Source organism: Zalophus californianus, chromosome 5 (genome assembly GCF_009762305.2).
Source record: "Zalophus californianus isolate mZalCal1 chromosome 5, mZalCal1.pri.v2, whole genome shotgun sequence".
NCBI lineage: Eukaryota > Metazoa > Chordata > Mammalia > Carnivora > Otariidae > Zalophus > Zalophus californianus.
The window spans coordinates 58,815,419-58,833,967 of record NC_045599.1 but is presented as its reverse complement, the minus strand read 5'-3'; the positions used below and the strand labels follow the sequence as shown (position 1 = coordinate 58,833,967).

Here is an 18,549-nt window from a genome sequence, read left to right as displayed (position 1 = left end):
GTTAGATCCTTTTGTTGGATAGATCCTTTGATTATGATATAGTGTCCTTCCTCATCTCTTATTATAGTCTTTGGTCTAAAATCTAATTTGTCTGAAATAAGGATTGCCACCCCAGCTTTCTTTTGATGTCCATTAGCATGATAACATGGTTTTCTACCTCCTCACTTTCAATCTGGGGGTGCCTTTGGGTCTGTAATGGTCTCTTAGAAGACAGCATATTGATGGGTCTTGCTATTTTTATCCAATCTGATACCCTGTGTCTTTTGATTGGGGCATTTAGCCCATTTACATTCAGAGTAACTACTGAAAGATATGAATTTAGTGCCATTGTATTACCTGTAAAGTCACTGTTTCTGTATATTGTCTCTGTTCCTTTCTGATCTGTGTTACTTTTGGGCTCTCTCTTTGCTTTTAAAGGATCCCTTTTAATATTTCTCGTAGGGCTGGTTTGGTGATCACAAATTCTTTTAGTTTCTGTTTGTCCTGGAAGGTTTTTATCACTCTTTTTATTTTGAATGACATCGTGGCTGGATAAAGTATTCTTGGTTGCCTATTTTTCTCATTTAGCATCCTCAATATATCATGCCAGTCCTTTCTGGCACAGCAGGTCTCTGTGGATAGGTCTGCTGCCAGTCTAATGTTTCTACCCTTGTAGGTTACAGACCTCTTGTCCCAAGCTGCTTTCAGGATTTTCTCTTTGTCTCTGAGATTTGTAACTTTCACTATTCTTTGTTGGGGTGTTGACCTATTTTTATTGATTTTGAGGGGTGTTCTCTGTGCCTTCTGGACTTGAGTGCCTGTTTCCTTCCTCAGATTTGGGAAGTTCTCCACTATAATTTGTTCTGATATACCTACTGCCCCCCCCCTCTTTTCTCTTCTGGGATCCCAGTTATTTTAATAGTATTTCGCTTTATGATATCACTTATCTCTCAAATTCTCCCCTCGTGATCCAGTAGTTGTTTATCTGTTTTTTTCTCAGCTTCTTTATTCTCCATTATTTTGTCTTCTATATCACAATTCTCTCTTCTGCCTCATTTATTCCTGCAGTTTGAGCCTCCATTTTTTATTACATCTCATTAGTAGACTTTTTGATTTCGACTTGATTAGATTTTAGTTCTTTTATTTCTCCAGAAAGGGATTCTCTAGTGTCTTCTGTGCTTTTTCCAAGCCCAGCTAGTATCTATATAATCATTATTCCGAACTCTAGTTCAGACATCTTACTTATATCCATACTGATTAGGTCCCAGGCAGTCAGTACTGCCTCTTGTTCTCTTTTTTGAAGTGAGTTTTTCCCTCTTGTCATTCTTGCAGAAAGTGTCACTTTTCTGTTTGTAGAGTTGCAGTTATTCTTAGATCTCTGGTTGAGTTCATAGGTGTTCACAATGATTTAATAGTTATCTAGCTGAATTCCTGGGACCAGACAAAACTAAGGTCTCTTACTCCTCCGCCATCTTGGACTTCTCAATTATTTGGTATTTAAAAAACTATATTTGATTATCTTACATTTTTAATAAGACTTTGCATTAGAAGAAATCTCTTTTGATCTAGTTAACATTTTCTCATGATGCGTTTATGGGTCACATTTCAGAACACATGTAAATAATTTTCTTGGACAAAACAATCTGTAAAGTGCAAGTCTATTTTAGCAAAAGTACATGTGTAAATATTCAATTTATGGGTAAACATTTAGTATTTTGAGACAGCATTTTAAAATCAGTCTTATGTATCTTTGAAGTTGTTACTATTAGCACCTAATACATATTCCTGGTAAATCAAACATTTAATTATTAGTTATTTTCTACTTATATCATTTGTGTTTTATAACCTTTTGCATTTGAAGTATGTGTGATGTGGTAGTATAATTGATTTTGAATTGGTTCTGATAAATTTGTTTATAGATAGTACTACCTTTTTTTTTATTAATATGTTCTGGAACTTTAAAACCATTTTTATTGTCTTTTTACATACTAAAAACAGTGGGTTCTCAGTGAACTCTTCTAGTAAAGGTTCTGATTTATAGACAAAATGTACATATAGCAACAATTTGCCATTTGTAAAGGATTTAAAGTTGATATTTTTAAATTTATTACAGTTATTCTGAAGATGGGGAGAAGGAAAATGAAAAATCTAAAACTTCAGATTCTTCTAGCACTGATTCTAGTTCAGAAGAAGAAAGTTCTTCAGATTCTGAATCAGTATCAGAATCTGAAAGTGAACCTGAATCCAGAAAAGTCGCTAAGGTAAGAGATTGCACATTGCTGTAATTGAAAGGAAGTGTTCTCATAGCCTTTTTCCATTTAAGAATAAATACTTTCGAAAATTAGTGTTTTGGGGGTACCTGGGTGGCTTAGTCGGTTAAGCATCTGCCTTTGGCCCAGGTCATGATCCCAGGGTCCTGGGATTGAGCCCTGCATCAGGCTCCCTGCTTGGCGGTGAGTGTGCTTCTCACTCTCCTTCTGCCTCTCCCCCCCCACCAGCTCGTGCTCTCTTTGTCTCTCTGATAAATAAATGAAATCTTTAAAAAGAAAAAGAAAATTAGTATTTTGTTGAAAATCAAGAAATTGAGAAATTTAACATTGTCACTGACAAAATAAATACCATCTTCATTTATCTTTTTTTTTAATTAGATAATTGCTTCCTCTTTACATCAACCCCTCAGAGAAATTAGAAAGTTTTTTTTTTTTTGGATTTATTTATTTATTTTAAAGAGAAAGAGCAAGAGTGTGGCAGGGAGGGGCAGAAGGAGAAGAGAATCCCAAGCAGAATCAGTGCTGAGTGCAGAGCCTGACAGGGCTAGATCCTACGATCCCAAGATCATGTCGGGATCCAAAACCAAGAGTCAGTCACTCAGCCGATGCCCCAGAAACTTTTTTTAACCTCATCTTTTGCCACTGAAATTATAGAGCTCAGTGTTATCAGTTATGGCCCTTTTTGTTCTGAGCTAGCATGTGACAATGGAGGCTTTCATGAAAGGGGAAGTAAAAGGAAGTCACAAATAATACTGAGCAAGATAATATAAATGATATACATTATAAGAAATTGAGGTGAATAATGCTTTTTAAAAATAGGTGTTGGGGTAAGAGTATATTTTTAAAGGTACAACTAAAGGATACAGATTATTTAACTAGTTAATAAAAATTACATAGCCGTGTATTTAAAAACAAATGCAAGATTCACTCTTGTAATAGAATGATAATGCTTTCTGTCGTATTTGTAACACTGAAACTTGTCTGCCTAGCAGCAAAAAATAAAAGTATAAATTGAAAAAATGTAGTTATTAATATAAAATTCAGACATGTTGTATATCTTTCTGATCTTTAACTGTTACTCCTTTCCTATAAATGGATCATGTGGGTCCTAGACTTCAAATGCAGTAGTTTTTATAAACAAACTTTATCCCATATGTTGAAAAAATGTGGTCAAACTGCCTTTTAGTGAATTCAGTTTTTTAACCTAATATCTTTCCCATTTATTTTTTCTATTAACTTGAATTTCTTTAATAAGTCATCTGAGTAGCCAAGGATAAAAATAAATTCATGGAAGTAGATAATTGCCTTCCCCCATCCAGAGATTCATTATTAAAGAATAAGCATATTTTTTAAAAAAAGAATAAGCATATTTAAAAACTGGCTAGTTTTTGTCTTACCTTATTACAAATATTCTTGCATATAGTGATACCTATTTTAAACATGAATTTATATTTAAAACTTGTGTCTGTTTATGGTATATAATCTAAGATTTCTGTTTTCCAAAATTCACATAAAATCTTAATGATTTTTATGTTTATTACTCTGGCCTCATACACAAATTTATCACATAGTGAGTTTGATGTTTTCTCATTTCCTACTTAAATTATATCAAATTATTCATTTCCTACTTATATATTTTAAAAGTTTAATATGTTATTTAAGATAAAAGAGCTTTAGAAATTGACAGTAAGTACAACCCAGAATAAGAAATCAGTGTTTTAGAAAATGAGCAAACAAGAAATCAGTGAATGTCAACTAGGTAGAATTAAGGTGCATTATTCTTATGAGGTTTTATAAAAGTTATAAAATTGTATTTAATGCCTACATAGTATTAGAAGCAAAGGTTTTAGGACCCCATTAAAAGCCACAGAGGTATCCTAGGTTAGCAGTTCAGTTTGTTTCTTTGTCAAATACTTTAAATGATCAATGTCTTAATTGAAAATATTTTCCTATAGAACTTTAGTATAAAATTTTAAAGTATTGTAGTAAGCTAAGACTCTTGAAAAATTTGGATCTTACTCACATTCTTGATAGTTTTATGTCTGTGTGTTTTGTGTAGATGGCTTATTTTCTCCATATTATAATGCCTTTTCCTGTCTATAATAGGTAGGATTGTTTGTTTTAATTTATCACTTGGAATATTCTCTACCTTGGAGCCACCATAACTATTTTTTCCTATTCCTTTCTGAGTGATTTGGAATAAACCTTGCAATTACATGTATACCAGTTTTCTAATAATGGGCAACTCTGTAATTGTAGAAATCCTCCTTATGGCAAGTGTTGTGGCTTCTGCTTTAGATTATGAGTAATGAAAGCAGATGGTGGCTGCTTTACCTTAATTTAGCATGTCAGTATGTTAGTGCTGAAAACTCATATGCCTTAAATCTGCAGCCAAACTAAATCTATACTTTCACTGTTTCTCTTTTCTTTCACTTGGATAGTGTGTTTTGGGGATATTGAGCATGAAAATGAGGCCTCGGAGGTACTTTGAATATATAGCTTTGAAAACAGTTTATTTTATGGTGTCCCGTGAGATAGGTATAGTGTTCTACTTTTTGGAAGATAATATCTTTATGCTTCAGTTTCCTCATCTATAAAGTAGAAATGCTAATACCTACTCTACTACTTTCAAGTGCTATTATAAAAAAATATGAAAGATCAATGTAAAGCACTATATAAATATAAAACAGCAGTGTTAACATTTTTTAACTTGAATGTTAATTCCCTGAGAGACCAACAATGGTAGAGTTACAGAACACCAATGCATAGAGGAACTGAAAATTTTTTTTAACTCTTAATATCTCCTGTGTTTTTCTGACTCTTTTTATACCATTCAAGTTATAAGTTCATGTCCAGATATGACCCCTTTCTGCAGAGGACTGAGCTACCATCCACTGTGGGTGTCTCCTACCCCTCTCTGCTCTCTAATACACAATCTCTATTTATCCTCCTTTTCCTTTGAATGTAGCTCTAAGTAAGCGATTTCCTATCCACTTAGCCAAGAAAAAGTCTTACTTCCTTTTGGCCTTGGTGATAATCATCTACCTCCTTTGCACCTTCAATCTCTTTCCACTAATTTCCTCCTCTGCTAATCGTCTTTCCCAGTATTTGGGGGATGAGGAGCAGGGAGGGGGAAAGAGACAGAAATAGAGAGTGTGTGAGAGTGAGAGTTTAGAAAAATAATCTAGACAGTCTTTGTCCACAATCTCTTAACCCAGTTATTTCTTAGTCCCTTTAAAATTGGTTTCCACTCTTACCACTTCCTACAGATACTGCTCTCTGAAAAGTCAGCCATGATATTTCCCCAAACCCAGTGACCCTCTCTTGGTTATTATCCTTCTTGATCTTCTTATGTGACTATTCCCCTACTACTTGAAACCCCTTGCACCCCCTTTCTTCTGACTTCTTTGACCTTTCAGTCCTTTTGTTGCTTCACTTTTTAAGCCCTCTGACATCCAAGTGTGAACTTGGCCCACAAGTTAGTGCTTGATACACATTTTTTCAGAAATATTAATTGATGTGAATCAATTTATTTTTTAGTCTTTTTCTCTACATTTTTTCCCTGTTGTGAGACTCATTCACTCCCGTGGCTTTAGCTAAAATATTTATGTGAAATATTTCTATAAAAACATCTCTAAATCCCTATAACAACTCTAACTTTTCTTTCCAAGTTCAAACCAAATTCTTAGACCTCTTAGGAGCTACTGGTTTCTCAAACCTGATACAGCCAGAAGAAGAGTTGTTCTACCATTTGGTGCTAGCATTCTTTCTATTCTTCCAGATCTCCCCAGAATTATCTTTGACTCCTCCTTTATCCCGTATGTTTACAAAGTTGCCAAGTCTTAGAGATTCTCTGTATTATTTCTCATATCTGTTTCTTTTTTTCCTACTACCAGCATACTAGATCACCTCTTCATTACCTCACTCTTAGACCATTGCCATTGGTCATCCTCAGATCCCCAACTCCAGTCCTTCTATACACTTGTCAGATTAATGTTAAATTTACCCTCGGCTCAGTCGTTAAGCATCTGCCTTTGGCTCGGGTCATGATCCCGGAGTCCTGGGATCGAGCCCCGCGTCGGGCTCCCTGCTCTGCGGGAAGCCTGCTTCTCCCTCTCCCACTCCCCCTGCTTGTGTTCCCTCTCTCGCTGTGTCTCTCTCTGTCAAATAAATTTTTAAAAAAGGTTAAATTTACCCATAATGGTGCCCCATTATCATCTTAGTTCAGTAAGAAATCTGCAGGCTAGCATGCCCAAACCTACCTTTCTGGTCTCGATTCCCTTTGTGGTCCCTGTGTTCTAATCCCAGTGGACTATATATTTGTAGTTCTCTTCACATGTTGTGTGCTTTCCAATTGGAGGAACTGGAGTCTCTCCAGTCTCTCCCAGTTGAGAATGACTGCATGGAATAAAAAATGTTACTGATGAGAAGGTATTACTCATGTAAATGGTGTAAAGACAGTCAAAAGAGGGAGAATCACTGTTGAATTGTTTGTGTTCTTGAAGTGTGTGTCATTCAACACCATGCCCCAGCATAACCATAAAACAAATCTATATACAGTCACACATTCTGGCGGTTATGTTTGTTTGTGTTATTGATTGGATGATGTCCTCATTTTAGATCAGATATTGTCAGTAATTACCAAAGAAGATTATCTTGATCTTCAGTGACATTTTTTTAGATGGGCAAGCATATTTTTGTTAGTAGGTGTTCTTTTCTGAAATATATTTGATAGAAAAATATTTTAAGTCTAACCCTTCTTATGAAATAGTTCTTTTGCCCCAAATAATGCCTATAACAAAATTACTTTTTGTAGTTCCATATTTTAAGTGCTTTCCCATAGTTTACACAATGTAAAGGGAACCATTTTTTTCTAACACAGAAGAATGAAAAGGAAAATCAATAATGTAGACCACGTTGTATCAGGAAGAGATTCACATTTATATCACTTTTCCCTATATTTTACCAATATAATTAAGTTATATTCTGCTTGTAGTTAAAATTATGTGTTGAACAGATGGTTACAATATTATTTAAAATAATGTTTTTAAAAAGTTACCAGACTTTTGAGTTGTTTTAATTGAATCTAGGCTTTGATGTTTTTAAAACGAGGCAGTGTTCTTTCCACTATCACCATGTTAGTCCATTCTTCATGCCTTAACTGTGATACAGTAGTTCTGATTTTATCTTCAGTGTCTGTGTACCAGCTGCCAAAGATTTAAATAATCTTTGATTTAAATGATAAAAATTTTAAACCATGATTATAATTTATTATGCTTAACGTCTATGCATTTTCTTTGTAAATATTAGCAACATTTTAATTATAGTAAGTGTGTGTAAAGCATAATTTGTCATTGGAAATAAACATATATAACATACTTGACTTAACATTTCATATTAGCATTTTCTATTTGAATCAAAGTTAAGATTAATATATGTACTAGATGTGAAGAAAAACAGTACTACCTATATATGCATAGCAGTGTTTAAGATGCTGTCAGTAATCTTTATCACAGGTTACATGGATTTCTAAAGACTTTACTAGTCTGTTTTGGGGAGGGATTAAGTCTCATAAATGCTCTATAGACTAGTTACTGTTACTGTGACTGGTGTCTGTCCAGACATTAGTAAATGTTAAGATACACCTTAGTAAAAGATCTGCCCTGTGAAAGATTGTTGGGTGTGAAATAAAATTGGCATGTGCTATGAAACAGATAATGGATAAGAGTGAAAGAAACTATTTTCTGATTGGTTTTCTGCCTTATTTGAGAAATAGAAAACAAGTTTTACTTGTGTTTTTACAAGTATTTATGTATGTTGCTATTACATAATTTCTTTTTTTTTTTTTAAAGATTTTATTTATTTATTTGAGAGAGAATGAGAGATAGAGAGCACGAGAGGGAAGAGGGTCAGAGGAAGAAGCAGACTCCCTGCTGAGCAGGGAGCCCGATGCGGGACTCGATCCCGGGACTCCAGGATCGTGACCTGAGCCGAAGGCAGTCGCTTAACCAACTGAGCCACCCAGGCGCCCGCTATTACATAATTTCTGTGCCTATTGTAGAGTATTGGTTTTTTACTCTGACAGTTCAAAGCCTTGCCTCTTTGAATTTATGTCGTTCCCAATTTAGTTTATATTTTAAGCTCTCCAGAACAGAAATATCATTTCACTTCAGTTGAGATCTTTAAAATCAACGTGAATGCCATTAAGAAGCTTTCTTATTGAAGTAGGTGTAATCTAATAGGGAGGATTTGTTTAATAGTTGGACTACTTTTGACTTATAAAGAAGTCTCAATTTACTGGCAACATACTTTTGTTTTAAAGCCGGGTATAAGTGTGAGCGTCAGATTTTTTAAATCAGATTTGTTAGATGACTTGAAGGCAAGAGAGTCATTAAATTGTCCTTGGTTGATAATTCTAACTGAAAATATTTCATGCAAATATTTTGCCCTGTGAGGCTAGAAATAAGCCTTGAATTTTTGTTGATTTCAAAGTACAATATGTGTTTGACAAACTTTACATACCACTTACCCTGTTTTATCATTTTAAACTTCAGTCTTCCTTACAATGGTTTCCTCTTTGGAAGCATATTTGGTGCTTGTTGTTTCATAGCTTTTTTCTACTTGCTTTTTTATTTTAATCAGCATGAAATGAACATGCATAATACATAAAAAATCTTTACAGATATATTATTATATATTTTTATTTGTATTATTTGGAGCTTAATAAGTATTTCCAGGATCTTTTATTTATTACTTGAAATGAAATATACCCTGTGACTTTGTATTTTATTTTGAAAATGTTGATGTGTTGAGGTGTATAATCGAATACCATGGAAACAAAATGGAGATTTGAGGGTGATAAATTGATAACTAGGTATTTTTGTAGTGAGATTTTAAGATCAGTTACTGTTGTCCTTATAAAAGTCTAATACAGTCACTCAGCTGTTAAAAACCTAATCCTCTATTTAAAAAAATATACAAAAACAAATTGTCTATCTTTCTGCCTGATCTCTTCTCAAGTACTAACACAATGGAAACAGTGGGTGATCTGTCAGTGTGTTTGGTTTGTCAATGATGGTTTTGTATAAATATTGGGAGTGTAAGAAATAAAATTCACACAGTAAAATATGATTTCATCTGCCTTTTCTCTGCAGCTCCATGGCTCATGCTGCGGTGTGAAATTCTCATTTTACACACTTTGCAGGCGGAGCACATGAATTATGCATTGAGCAAGAAAAATCTCCTGCCTCAAGTCCTATATGCATTTACCCAGGTTCTGTCTCTATTACCAAGATGAATTGCAAATGGAGAAATGTTTGATGGAATAGGGCTCTTAACTTCTTTGTTTAGAATTCAGATTTTTATTTTTATAGTAGATCCTTTAAGTATGAAAATGTTTTGAACTTACTGTGGATTTTTTAAAATGAAAAATGAAATATAATATAAGAGAGGAATGCCAAACACATCACAAAGCTTTTTATAGCCTTGATTTGGAATGCAGGGCTTTTTCAATTCAGTAGAAATGACCGTTATCTATTGCTAATGTTGTATTTCAGTCACCGGTTATTTGCTCTTCTCAGAAAGTCAATGAAATTCTGTCGTTCTGAGAGCCTTTTTTCTTTCTGTTTTCGTTTTCTAATAAGAGATTATGTCAATTTCACATGCAGCTCTGTCCTGTGTTGTATGTGACCTGATGTGTATTTAATAGATATTGTTACACACTCTTAGCTGTGAAGTAGAAAATAAGGTATAGACTTGTTTCCAGCTTTAACTTTATCTTGATTTGATAGGTTTCTAATTTTTCAGGTGGGAAGGTTACAGTTGCATAAAAACAGTCGTGCACCATCGTAGCTTATAGGAAGTTATACCCATTGTGCTCAACATAGTATTTTGATAAGTCACATGTTGTTAAGCTCTTTTTGTTATGTTCTTTCTTCACAGGAATGATATTCTAGTTGAAATGGCATTTTCATTCTGAACCTCTTTCTATTATTGCCACTTTTAAATTCCAGTTTCAAAACTAACATTTCTTCTGTATTTTTCCCCAACCCTAGAAATTGTTTTTCATTTTAGGTGTGGAAAGAGAAACAAATATTGTTTGCTTTGTTTTTAAAGAATGAGTGAAAATTAAAACCCATTTAGATAATTTGAAGTTTTCAGTGGGAGAAATAATTATTCTCATGAAGAAAATCAGTATTTAGTGTTGTAATGTGTATTATTGTATTAGACTTGAAAATAATTTGTTTTTAGTTTTGGCGTAAGGAAAAAAACTAGCAGAACTTAAGATCATTTTAAAATGTTACCTAACATGTAATTTGATGTATTACTCTTATTCATGTATTTGCGCTGTTGTAAGAGCTCTGACATGCTGTAGACTTTAAATGATGGTAAGGTACCTTTAGCTTTAGTGAGACCTTTGTATGGTTAGAGGAATACTTCAAAAATACTTGTAATAATATGTAGAGATAAGCTGTAAACTCCTTTATTAGATTATAAGTTACCTGAAGGCAGGAACTATGCCTTGTCTATATTACTTCCTTTGGTTAGCACCAAATCTGATATGTATTAAAAAGTCTATGCATGTCTGTTGGATGAATGAAGGATTGAATAAATGAACAAGAACATTTTAGCAAAAACTTAAGTTTGGGCCTTTAATTTGAGAAGATTTAATATAAAAAGTATAAATTATAAAGATAAGTAACTTTGATCCAAATACATCTTTCTTTTTTTTTTTTTTAAGATTTTATTTATTTGACACAGAGAGAAAGCCAGAGAGCACAAGCAGAGGGAATAGCAGAGGGAGAGGAAGAAGCAGGCTCTACACTGAGCAGAAAGCCCAACTCAGGGCTCGATCCCAGGACCCTGGGATCATGACCTGAGCTGAAGGCAGATGCTTAACCATCTGAGCCACCCAGGCACCCCGATCCAAATACATCTATTTAGTGCCCTAATCTTTGTCGATCCTTGTTTATAATGCTACTCACTACTGTACTTAATTTGTCACATCTTTTCTGAATCTCTGACTAAACTGAATACCTCAGGCTTAGGGATACTGTTTTCTAGTTCATGATTATCCACATTTTAAAAGTACAGTAGATCTAATAAGCAAACCTGAGGTAGAGAAAACCCTAAATATGTGCAGATATGTTTTGAAATACTTACCCCAAAGGAAAACAGTGAAGAAAGTAAATGAATACTTTTCATCCCTTAAGAGCAAGAGCCTGAAAGTGTCATTTGTAGATTTTAATGAATGCCTTTGGCTAAAGAAGTCTGATGCAACCCACTGTTGAAATATAAACTATCTAGTACAGTGCCTGTCACAAACTATATCTCAGAAAAGCTAATCTATCACAAGCCTCTTGACAATTTCAGAGCCAAGCTAATTATATTGTTTGAGTAATTCTTTTTCTTTTCTTTTCTTTTTTAAGAATTTATTTATTTGAGGGAGAGAGAGTACGTGAGAGAGCAGGAGTCGTTGGGGGTGGGGTGGGGAGATAAAAACAGACTCTCCCTGAGCAGGGATCCCTGGGGCTCAATCCCGAGACTCCAGGATCATGACCTAAGCCAAAGGCAGACCCTCAACGGACTGAGCCACCCAGGCACCCTGAGCAATTCTTTTTCTTAAACCAACTTGCTTAAAAATTATTTTCAAAGTGTTTGTAGGCTTTCTGCGAAAGAACCATTTTTCATTTTTGTATTAGGAAAAGTTCTCAGATCACAAAATAACTATTTACCTTTAAATTTTCTTCTGATGGACCTTTATAATCTTTAAATAAAACATTTTAAGATAACAGTTTGCACGGTGGAGAAGAAAATACTGTATGCTATAACTAAAATAAAAATTTTGATTAAAAAATACAGTACATATAACCATACAGAAAGCTTAATTTGATTTTTTTTCCTTGGCGGAGAAAATGTTTGTTTTGAAACATTGAGAACTACTTGATTGTTTTTTTTAATAGCATGTGCAATAAATTAAATATTTCTTATTTATAGGAGAATGAAAAAAAAAAAACAAAGCAAGATAGAAATCCTCTTACCAAAGATGTTTCACTTCTAGATCTAGATGATTGTAAGTATTGAAATTTAAATTTTTTCCTCTCTTTTTAGTAGTAGTTTTTTGTTCATATGTTTTTTAAGAGAGAGCGCACGCACTTGCATGCACAGGGGAAGGGGATGGGTGGGGAGGAACAGAGGGAGAGAGAGAATCTTAAGCACACACTCCTCACCCAGCACAGAGCCCAATATGGGGCTCAGTCTCACCATCCTGAGATCATGACCTGAGCCAAAATCAAGAGTCAGACACTTAACTGACTGAACCACCCAGGTGCCCCAGTTGTAGTATTTTTTATTTTTATAGTACCTTTTATTTACATGTCTCAAAATATGCCAACTTCTATTATGAAAGGTTTATGGATGAAAAAGGCAAGAAAGTTTTAGAAATTAGTTCTGTTAGTATCTTTTCTTTCATCTAGTCAGGTTATCAGTTTTTTATCAAATGAATAAATTAACTGGTCAGATAAAAGTACACCAAATTCATTTTAAGATCTTTTGCTTTAGTAATTTGTACTTGTTTCAGTAAATAATTATCCATATCTCAATAACTTCTCCATTGTTAATTGTTGATTATGGAGATTGAAACATTTAACTTAAGGAGGTGGGGAATTAGGAAAATAATTGGCAATGTAAAGGACACTACCATGTTCTACTTGCCACACTTTTGGTAGGATCAGAAATGGATGCAAAGCTTTCGAATGTCAGTGTCGCTGTATTTGTCAATATTTTAACTACAAAAAATCTTTCTCTTAGCAAATCCACTTATAAGAATTTAGAATCCTACACATATACTTATCCAAGTGTACAAAGGTATATTCATCATCTCCTTTTAAATACTTACGCATTGTGAAAAAGTTAATGGAACTAACTTTATTGGGAGTTAGATTTTGAACAGAAAAAGAGTAACAAGTAAAATATAATAAGTGTTAAGCTACTGACATTTTGCAATTTAATTTTTCCATACTAGAGGTGAGTTATGGTTTTATTAGATTATCTCATTCTGTCATAAGTACAACTGTTCTATTTATATTGTTTACCTGGCCTGTCTTCAAGTGTCATGGCAAATTCTTAATATAGAGAAATTACAGGAAATACTTAACAAAAAGAAATTAAACATAAAATTGGACCCTATGAACAATTAGAAGAAGTGGATTCCAAGAAACACACAACTTTCGGGGAGTCTGGGTGGCTCAGTTGTTGGGCGTCTGCCTTCGGCTCGGGTCATGATCCCAGGGTCCTGGGTTCGAGCCCCGTATCGGGCTCCCTGCTCGGCAGGAAGCCTACTTCTCCCTCTCTCACTCTCCGAGCTTGTGTTCCCTCTCTCGCTGTGTCTCTCTCTGTCAAATGAATAAAATCTTTAAAAGAAAAAAAAAAAAGAAACACACAACTTTCTAAGACTGAATTGTGAAGAAATTGGAAATCTGAGTAGACTGATTACAAGTAATGAAATTGAATCAGTAATTTTAAAACTCCCCCAAAAATGAAAGTCCAGAACCGGACAGCTCATAGGTAAATTCTGCCAAACATTTCAACAAGAGTTAGTACCTGTCCTTCTCAAATTGTTCCAAAAAATTGAAAAGGAAGGAATGCTACCACTTTATACCAAAACCAGACAGAGATACCCTAAATACAAAAATTATGGTCCAGTATCCATAATGAACATACATGCAAAAATTCTCAACAAAATATTAGCAGACTCAGTTCAGTAATACATTAAAAGGATCATATACCATAATAAAACAGGATTTATACCAGGATGCAAGGATGGTTTTACATCTGCAGATAGTTCCACGTGATACACCACATTAACAAAAAGGATAAAAATCATATGATCATCTCAGTAGATGCAGAAAAAGCATTTGACAAAATTCAGCATCCACTTATGATTAAAAATTCTCAACAGAATGGGTATAGAAGGAATGTACCCCAACATAATAAAAGCTGTATATGACACACCTACTGCTAACATCATATGCAACTTTGGGAAGCTTAAAACTTTTCCTCTAAGATCAAGAATGCCCACTCTTGCCACTTTTATTCATCATTGTACTGGTAGCCTCAGCAATCAGGCAAGAAAAAGAAATAGAAATCATCCAGATTTGAAAGGAAAAAGTGAAACTATTTGCAGATGATAGGATACTATATATATATAGAAAACCCAGAGACTCTGCCAAAAAAAATTATTAGAACTAATGAATTTAGTAAAATCACTGGGTATGAAATTAACACACAGAAATTCATTGGATTTTTCTACATTAATAGTGAGCTATCTGAAAAAGAATTTAAGAGAGCAATCCCATTTTAAGTGCATCAAAAATAATAAAATACCTAGGAATAAATTTAACCCAGGAATTGAAAGACCTGTACTCTGAAAACTGTAAGACATTGGTGAAAGCAATTGAAGACGACACAAATAAAAGATACACCATACTTATGGATTGGAAGAATTTCATATTGTTAAAATATCCATACTACCAAAAGTAATATACCGATTCAGTAAACTCCCTATCGAAATACCAATGACATTTTTCACAGAACTGGAACAAAGAATCCTAAACTTTGTATGAAACCACTAAAGATTCCAAATGGCCAAAGCAGTCTTGAAAAAGAACAAAGCTGATGTCCATCAACAAATGAATGGATAAAGAAGATGTACACACACACACACACACACACACACACACACACACACACACACACACACACACACAGGAATATTACTCAGCCATCAAAAAGCACAAAATCTTGCCATTTGCAGCAATGCAGATGGAACTAGAGGGTATTACGCTAAGCGAAATAAGTCGATCAGAGAAAGACAAATACCATATGATTTCACTTTTATGTGGAATTTAAGAAACAAAACAGATGCACATAGGAGAAGGGAAGGAAAAATAAAATAAGATAAAAAACAGAGTGAGGCAAACCATACGAGACTCTTAACTCTAGGGAACGAACGGGGTTGCTGGAGAGGAGATGGAAGGGTGGGGTAATTGGGCGATGGGCATTAAGGAGGGCACTTGATGTAATAAGCACTGGGTGTTATATGCAACTGATGAATCACTAAATTCTTCCCTTGAAACTAATAATCTATATGTTATCTAAATTGAATTTAAATAAAAAATTATACTCTATACTATACCAGGTACTATACTCCCTGGTTTCAAACTGTACTACAAAGCTATATTAATCAACACAGTGTGATACTGGTACAAAAGCAGAGACATAGATCAGTAGAATAAAATACAGAGCCCAAAAATAAACCCATGCATGTATGGCCAATTAATCTAAGACAAAGAAGCCATGAATATGCAATGGGGAAGGACAATCTCTTCAGTAAATGATGTTGGGAAAACTGGATAGCTACACGCTAAAGAATAAAACTGGACCACTATCTTGTACCATATAAAAAGTAAATTCAGAATCGATTTAAGACTTGGATGTAAGACCTGAAACCATAAAACTCCTAGAAGAAAACATAGGCAGTAAGCTCTTGACACCATTCTTAGTACTTTTTTGGAGCAGTCTCCTCAGACAAAGGCAACAAAAGCTAAAGTAAACAAATGAGATTACATCAAACAAAAAAGCTTTTGCACAGAAACCATCAACCAAACGAAAAGACATCCTATTGAGTGGAAGAATATGTTTGCAAAACGTGCATCCAGTGAGGGGTTAATATCTAAAATACATAAAGAACTTATCCAACTTAGTGTTAAAAGAAACAAACAACCTGATTGGAGTACCTGGGTGGCTCAGTCAGTTAAGCGTCCCAACTCTTGGTTTCACCTCAGGTCATGATCTCATGGGTCGTGAGATTAAGCCCCACTTCAGGCTCCATGCTCATCGAGGAGTCTGCTTGAAGATTCTCTCCCTCCCCCCCCACTCACGTGCACATTCTCTCTCTAAAATAAATAAATAAATCTTAAAAAAAAAAAACAACAACCTGATTTAAAAATGGGTAGAGAACTTGTATAGACATTTTTCCAAAGAAGTCAGACAGATGGCCAACAGACACATGAAAAGGTGTTCATTGTCACTTACTAAAAGCAAATCAAAACTGCAATGAGATTTCACCCCACACCTGTCAGAATGGCTAAAATCAAAAACAGAAGAAACAACAAGTGTTGGTAAGGATGTGGAGAACAAAGAACCCACATGCACTCTTGGTAGGAATGCAAACTGGTACAGCCACTCTGGAAAAGAGTATGGAGCTTCCTCAAAAAGTTAAAAATAGAACTGCCCTATGATCCAGCAATCACACTGGTGGGTATTTTACCCAAATAATACAAAAACACTATTTCAAAGGGATACATGCACCCCTATGATTATAGCCGCATTATTTACCATAGTCAAGATACAGAAGCAGCCCCAGTGTCCATTGATTGATGAATGGATAAAGAAGATGTGGTATCTGTGTATACACACACACACACGCATACACACACACACAGGATTATTATTCAGCTATAAAGAAGAACAAAATTTTGCCATTTGCAACAACACGGGTGGAGCTAGAGAGTATAATGTTAAGTGAAAGAAGTCATTCAGAGAAAGACAAATACCATATGATTTCACTCATCTAGAATTTTAAAAAACAAAACAAACTAGCAAAGGGGAAAAAAAAGAGAAACTAAGAAACAAGATCCTCAACTAGAGAGAACAAACTGATGGTTACCAGGGGGAGATGGTTGGGAGGATGGGTGAAATAGGGGATGGGGACTAAGAGTGTACTTGTAGTGATGAGTGCTGGGTGACTAAAATAAAAACTTAAAAAAAATGAAATCATTGGTTTCATGCAAAACAAACAAAAAACCCTGCGATGAAATATTACCTCACACTTATCAGATTAGCTCTTATTAAAAAGACAAAAAATAACAAGTATTGGTGAGAAAGTAGAGACAAGGGAACCCTCATACGCTGTTGGTAGAAATGTAAATTGGTACAACCATTATGGAAAACAGTATGAAGTTTCTTCAAAAACTTAAAATTAGAAATACCATACAATCTAGCAATGGTAAATTTGTGTATTTATCTAAAATATCTAAAAATATATGCACCCCTATGTTCACAACAGCCTTATTTGCATTAGCCAAGCTATGGAAGCAGCTGTCCACTGATAGATAAATGGATATAGAAGATGTGATGTGGTATACACATACACATAGACAGGAATATTGCTCAACTATAAAAAAGAATGAATTCTTGCCATTTGCAATGACATGGATGGACCTAGGGGATATTATACTAAGTGAAATGAATGAGAAGAAGACAAATACTATGTGATTTCACTTATATGTGGAATCTGAAAAGCAAAACAAACACAGAAACAGACTCATAGATGCAGAAAACAGTGTTGGTTACCAGAGTAGGGAGGGTTTGGGCGGAGCAGGTGAAATTAGGTAAAGGGGATTATAAGAGGTACCAACTTAACAGTTATAAATAAGTCATGGGAATGTAAGTAAGGTACAGCATAGGGAATATACTCAATAATAACAGTGTTATAACAAGTTTGTATGGTGACAGATGGTAACTAGAGTTGTTGTGGGATCATTCTGCAATGTATAAACATACCAAATCACTATGATATACACTTGAATAAGATAAAGTTCAAGTCAAATTTGCATCATTTTTTGCTATTGGCAAAGATTTACAAGTTTGCATCATTTTTTACCTATTGGTAAAGATTTTAAAGCAATCCCAGTGTTGCTAAGGTTTGGAGAAACAGGCACCCTACATGTGTTTTTGATAGGAATAAAAATAGGTGCAGCTTTTAGAGTCATATTAGCAATATTTGTCAAAACTTAAATTGCACACATCCTTTGATGTAGCAATTCTTTTCTAGGAATTTATCCTAGAGACAAAATAGGAAAATCAGATCCTTACTCCTTTCTTTTTTTAGACCCCTTAATTTAATGGCTTAATTTTACAGTTAAAGTCCATATTTCAAGGTTTCTAAGACCTTTGGGTGATCTGACTCCTGCCTACCTCTTATCCACTGTGCTTCCTTGCATTTCCAAAATACACCAGTCTCATTCCTCTGCATTTCCTGGCACCTAAGGCAAAGTCGAAACCTGTAAAATGATATAATTTTTATTGTTTGCTTCTTTTTAAAAGTATGTTTTAATATGTGGAAGCAAAGGTTTTCTTAAATACTGGGTTTTAAGAATTTAAACAAGTTTTTTTTCAGATTCACTTCATTTTTATTATGAACAAACACAATTTCAGATCAGTACAACTAAGTTTCAGA

At 34.4% G+C, this 18,549-nt stretch overlaps 1 protein-coding gene across 3 annotated transcripts in view; it reads left to right on the top strand.

Moving 5' to 3' along the window:
• The window catches only part of AP3B1 (adaptor related protein complex 3 subunit beta 1), a 259,999-nt gene that overhangs the window by 168,973 nt on the left and 72,477 nt on the right, over nucleotides 1-18,549 (top strand). For all 3 annotated transcript variants that reach the window (XM_027606180.2, XM_027606181.2, XM_027606183.2), the window contains exons 20-21: nucleotides 2,093-2,240; nucleotides 12,246-12,321. In XM_027606180.2, the coding sequence (XP_027461981.2) occupies nucleotides 2,093-2,240; nucleotides 12,246-12,321 (224 nt within the window). The remainder of the gene's footprint in view (nucleotides 1-2,092; nucleotides 2,241-12,245; nucleotides 12,322-18,549) is intronic.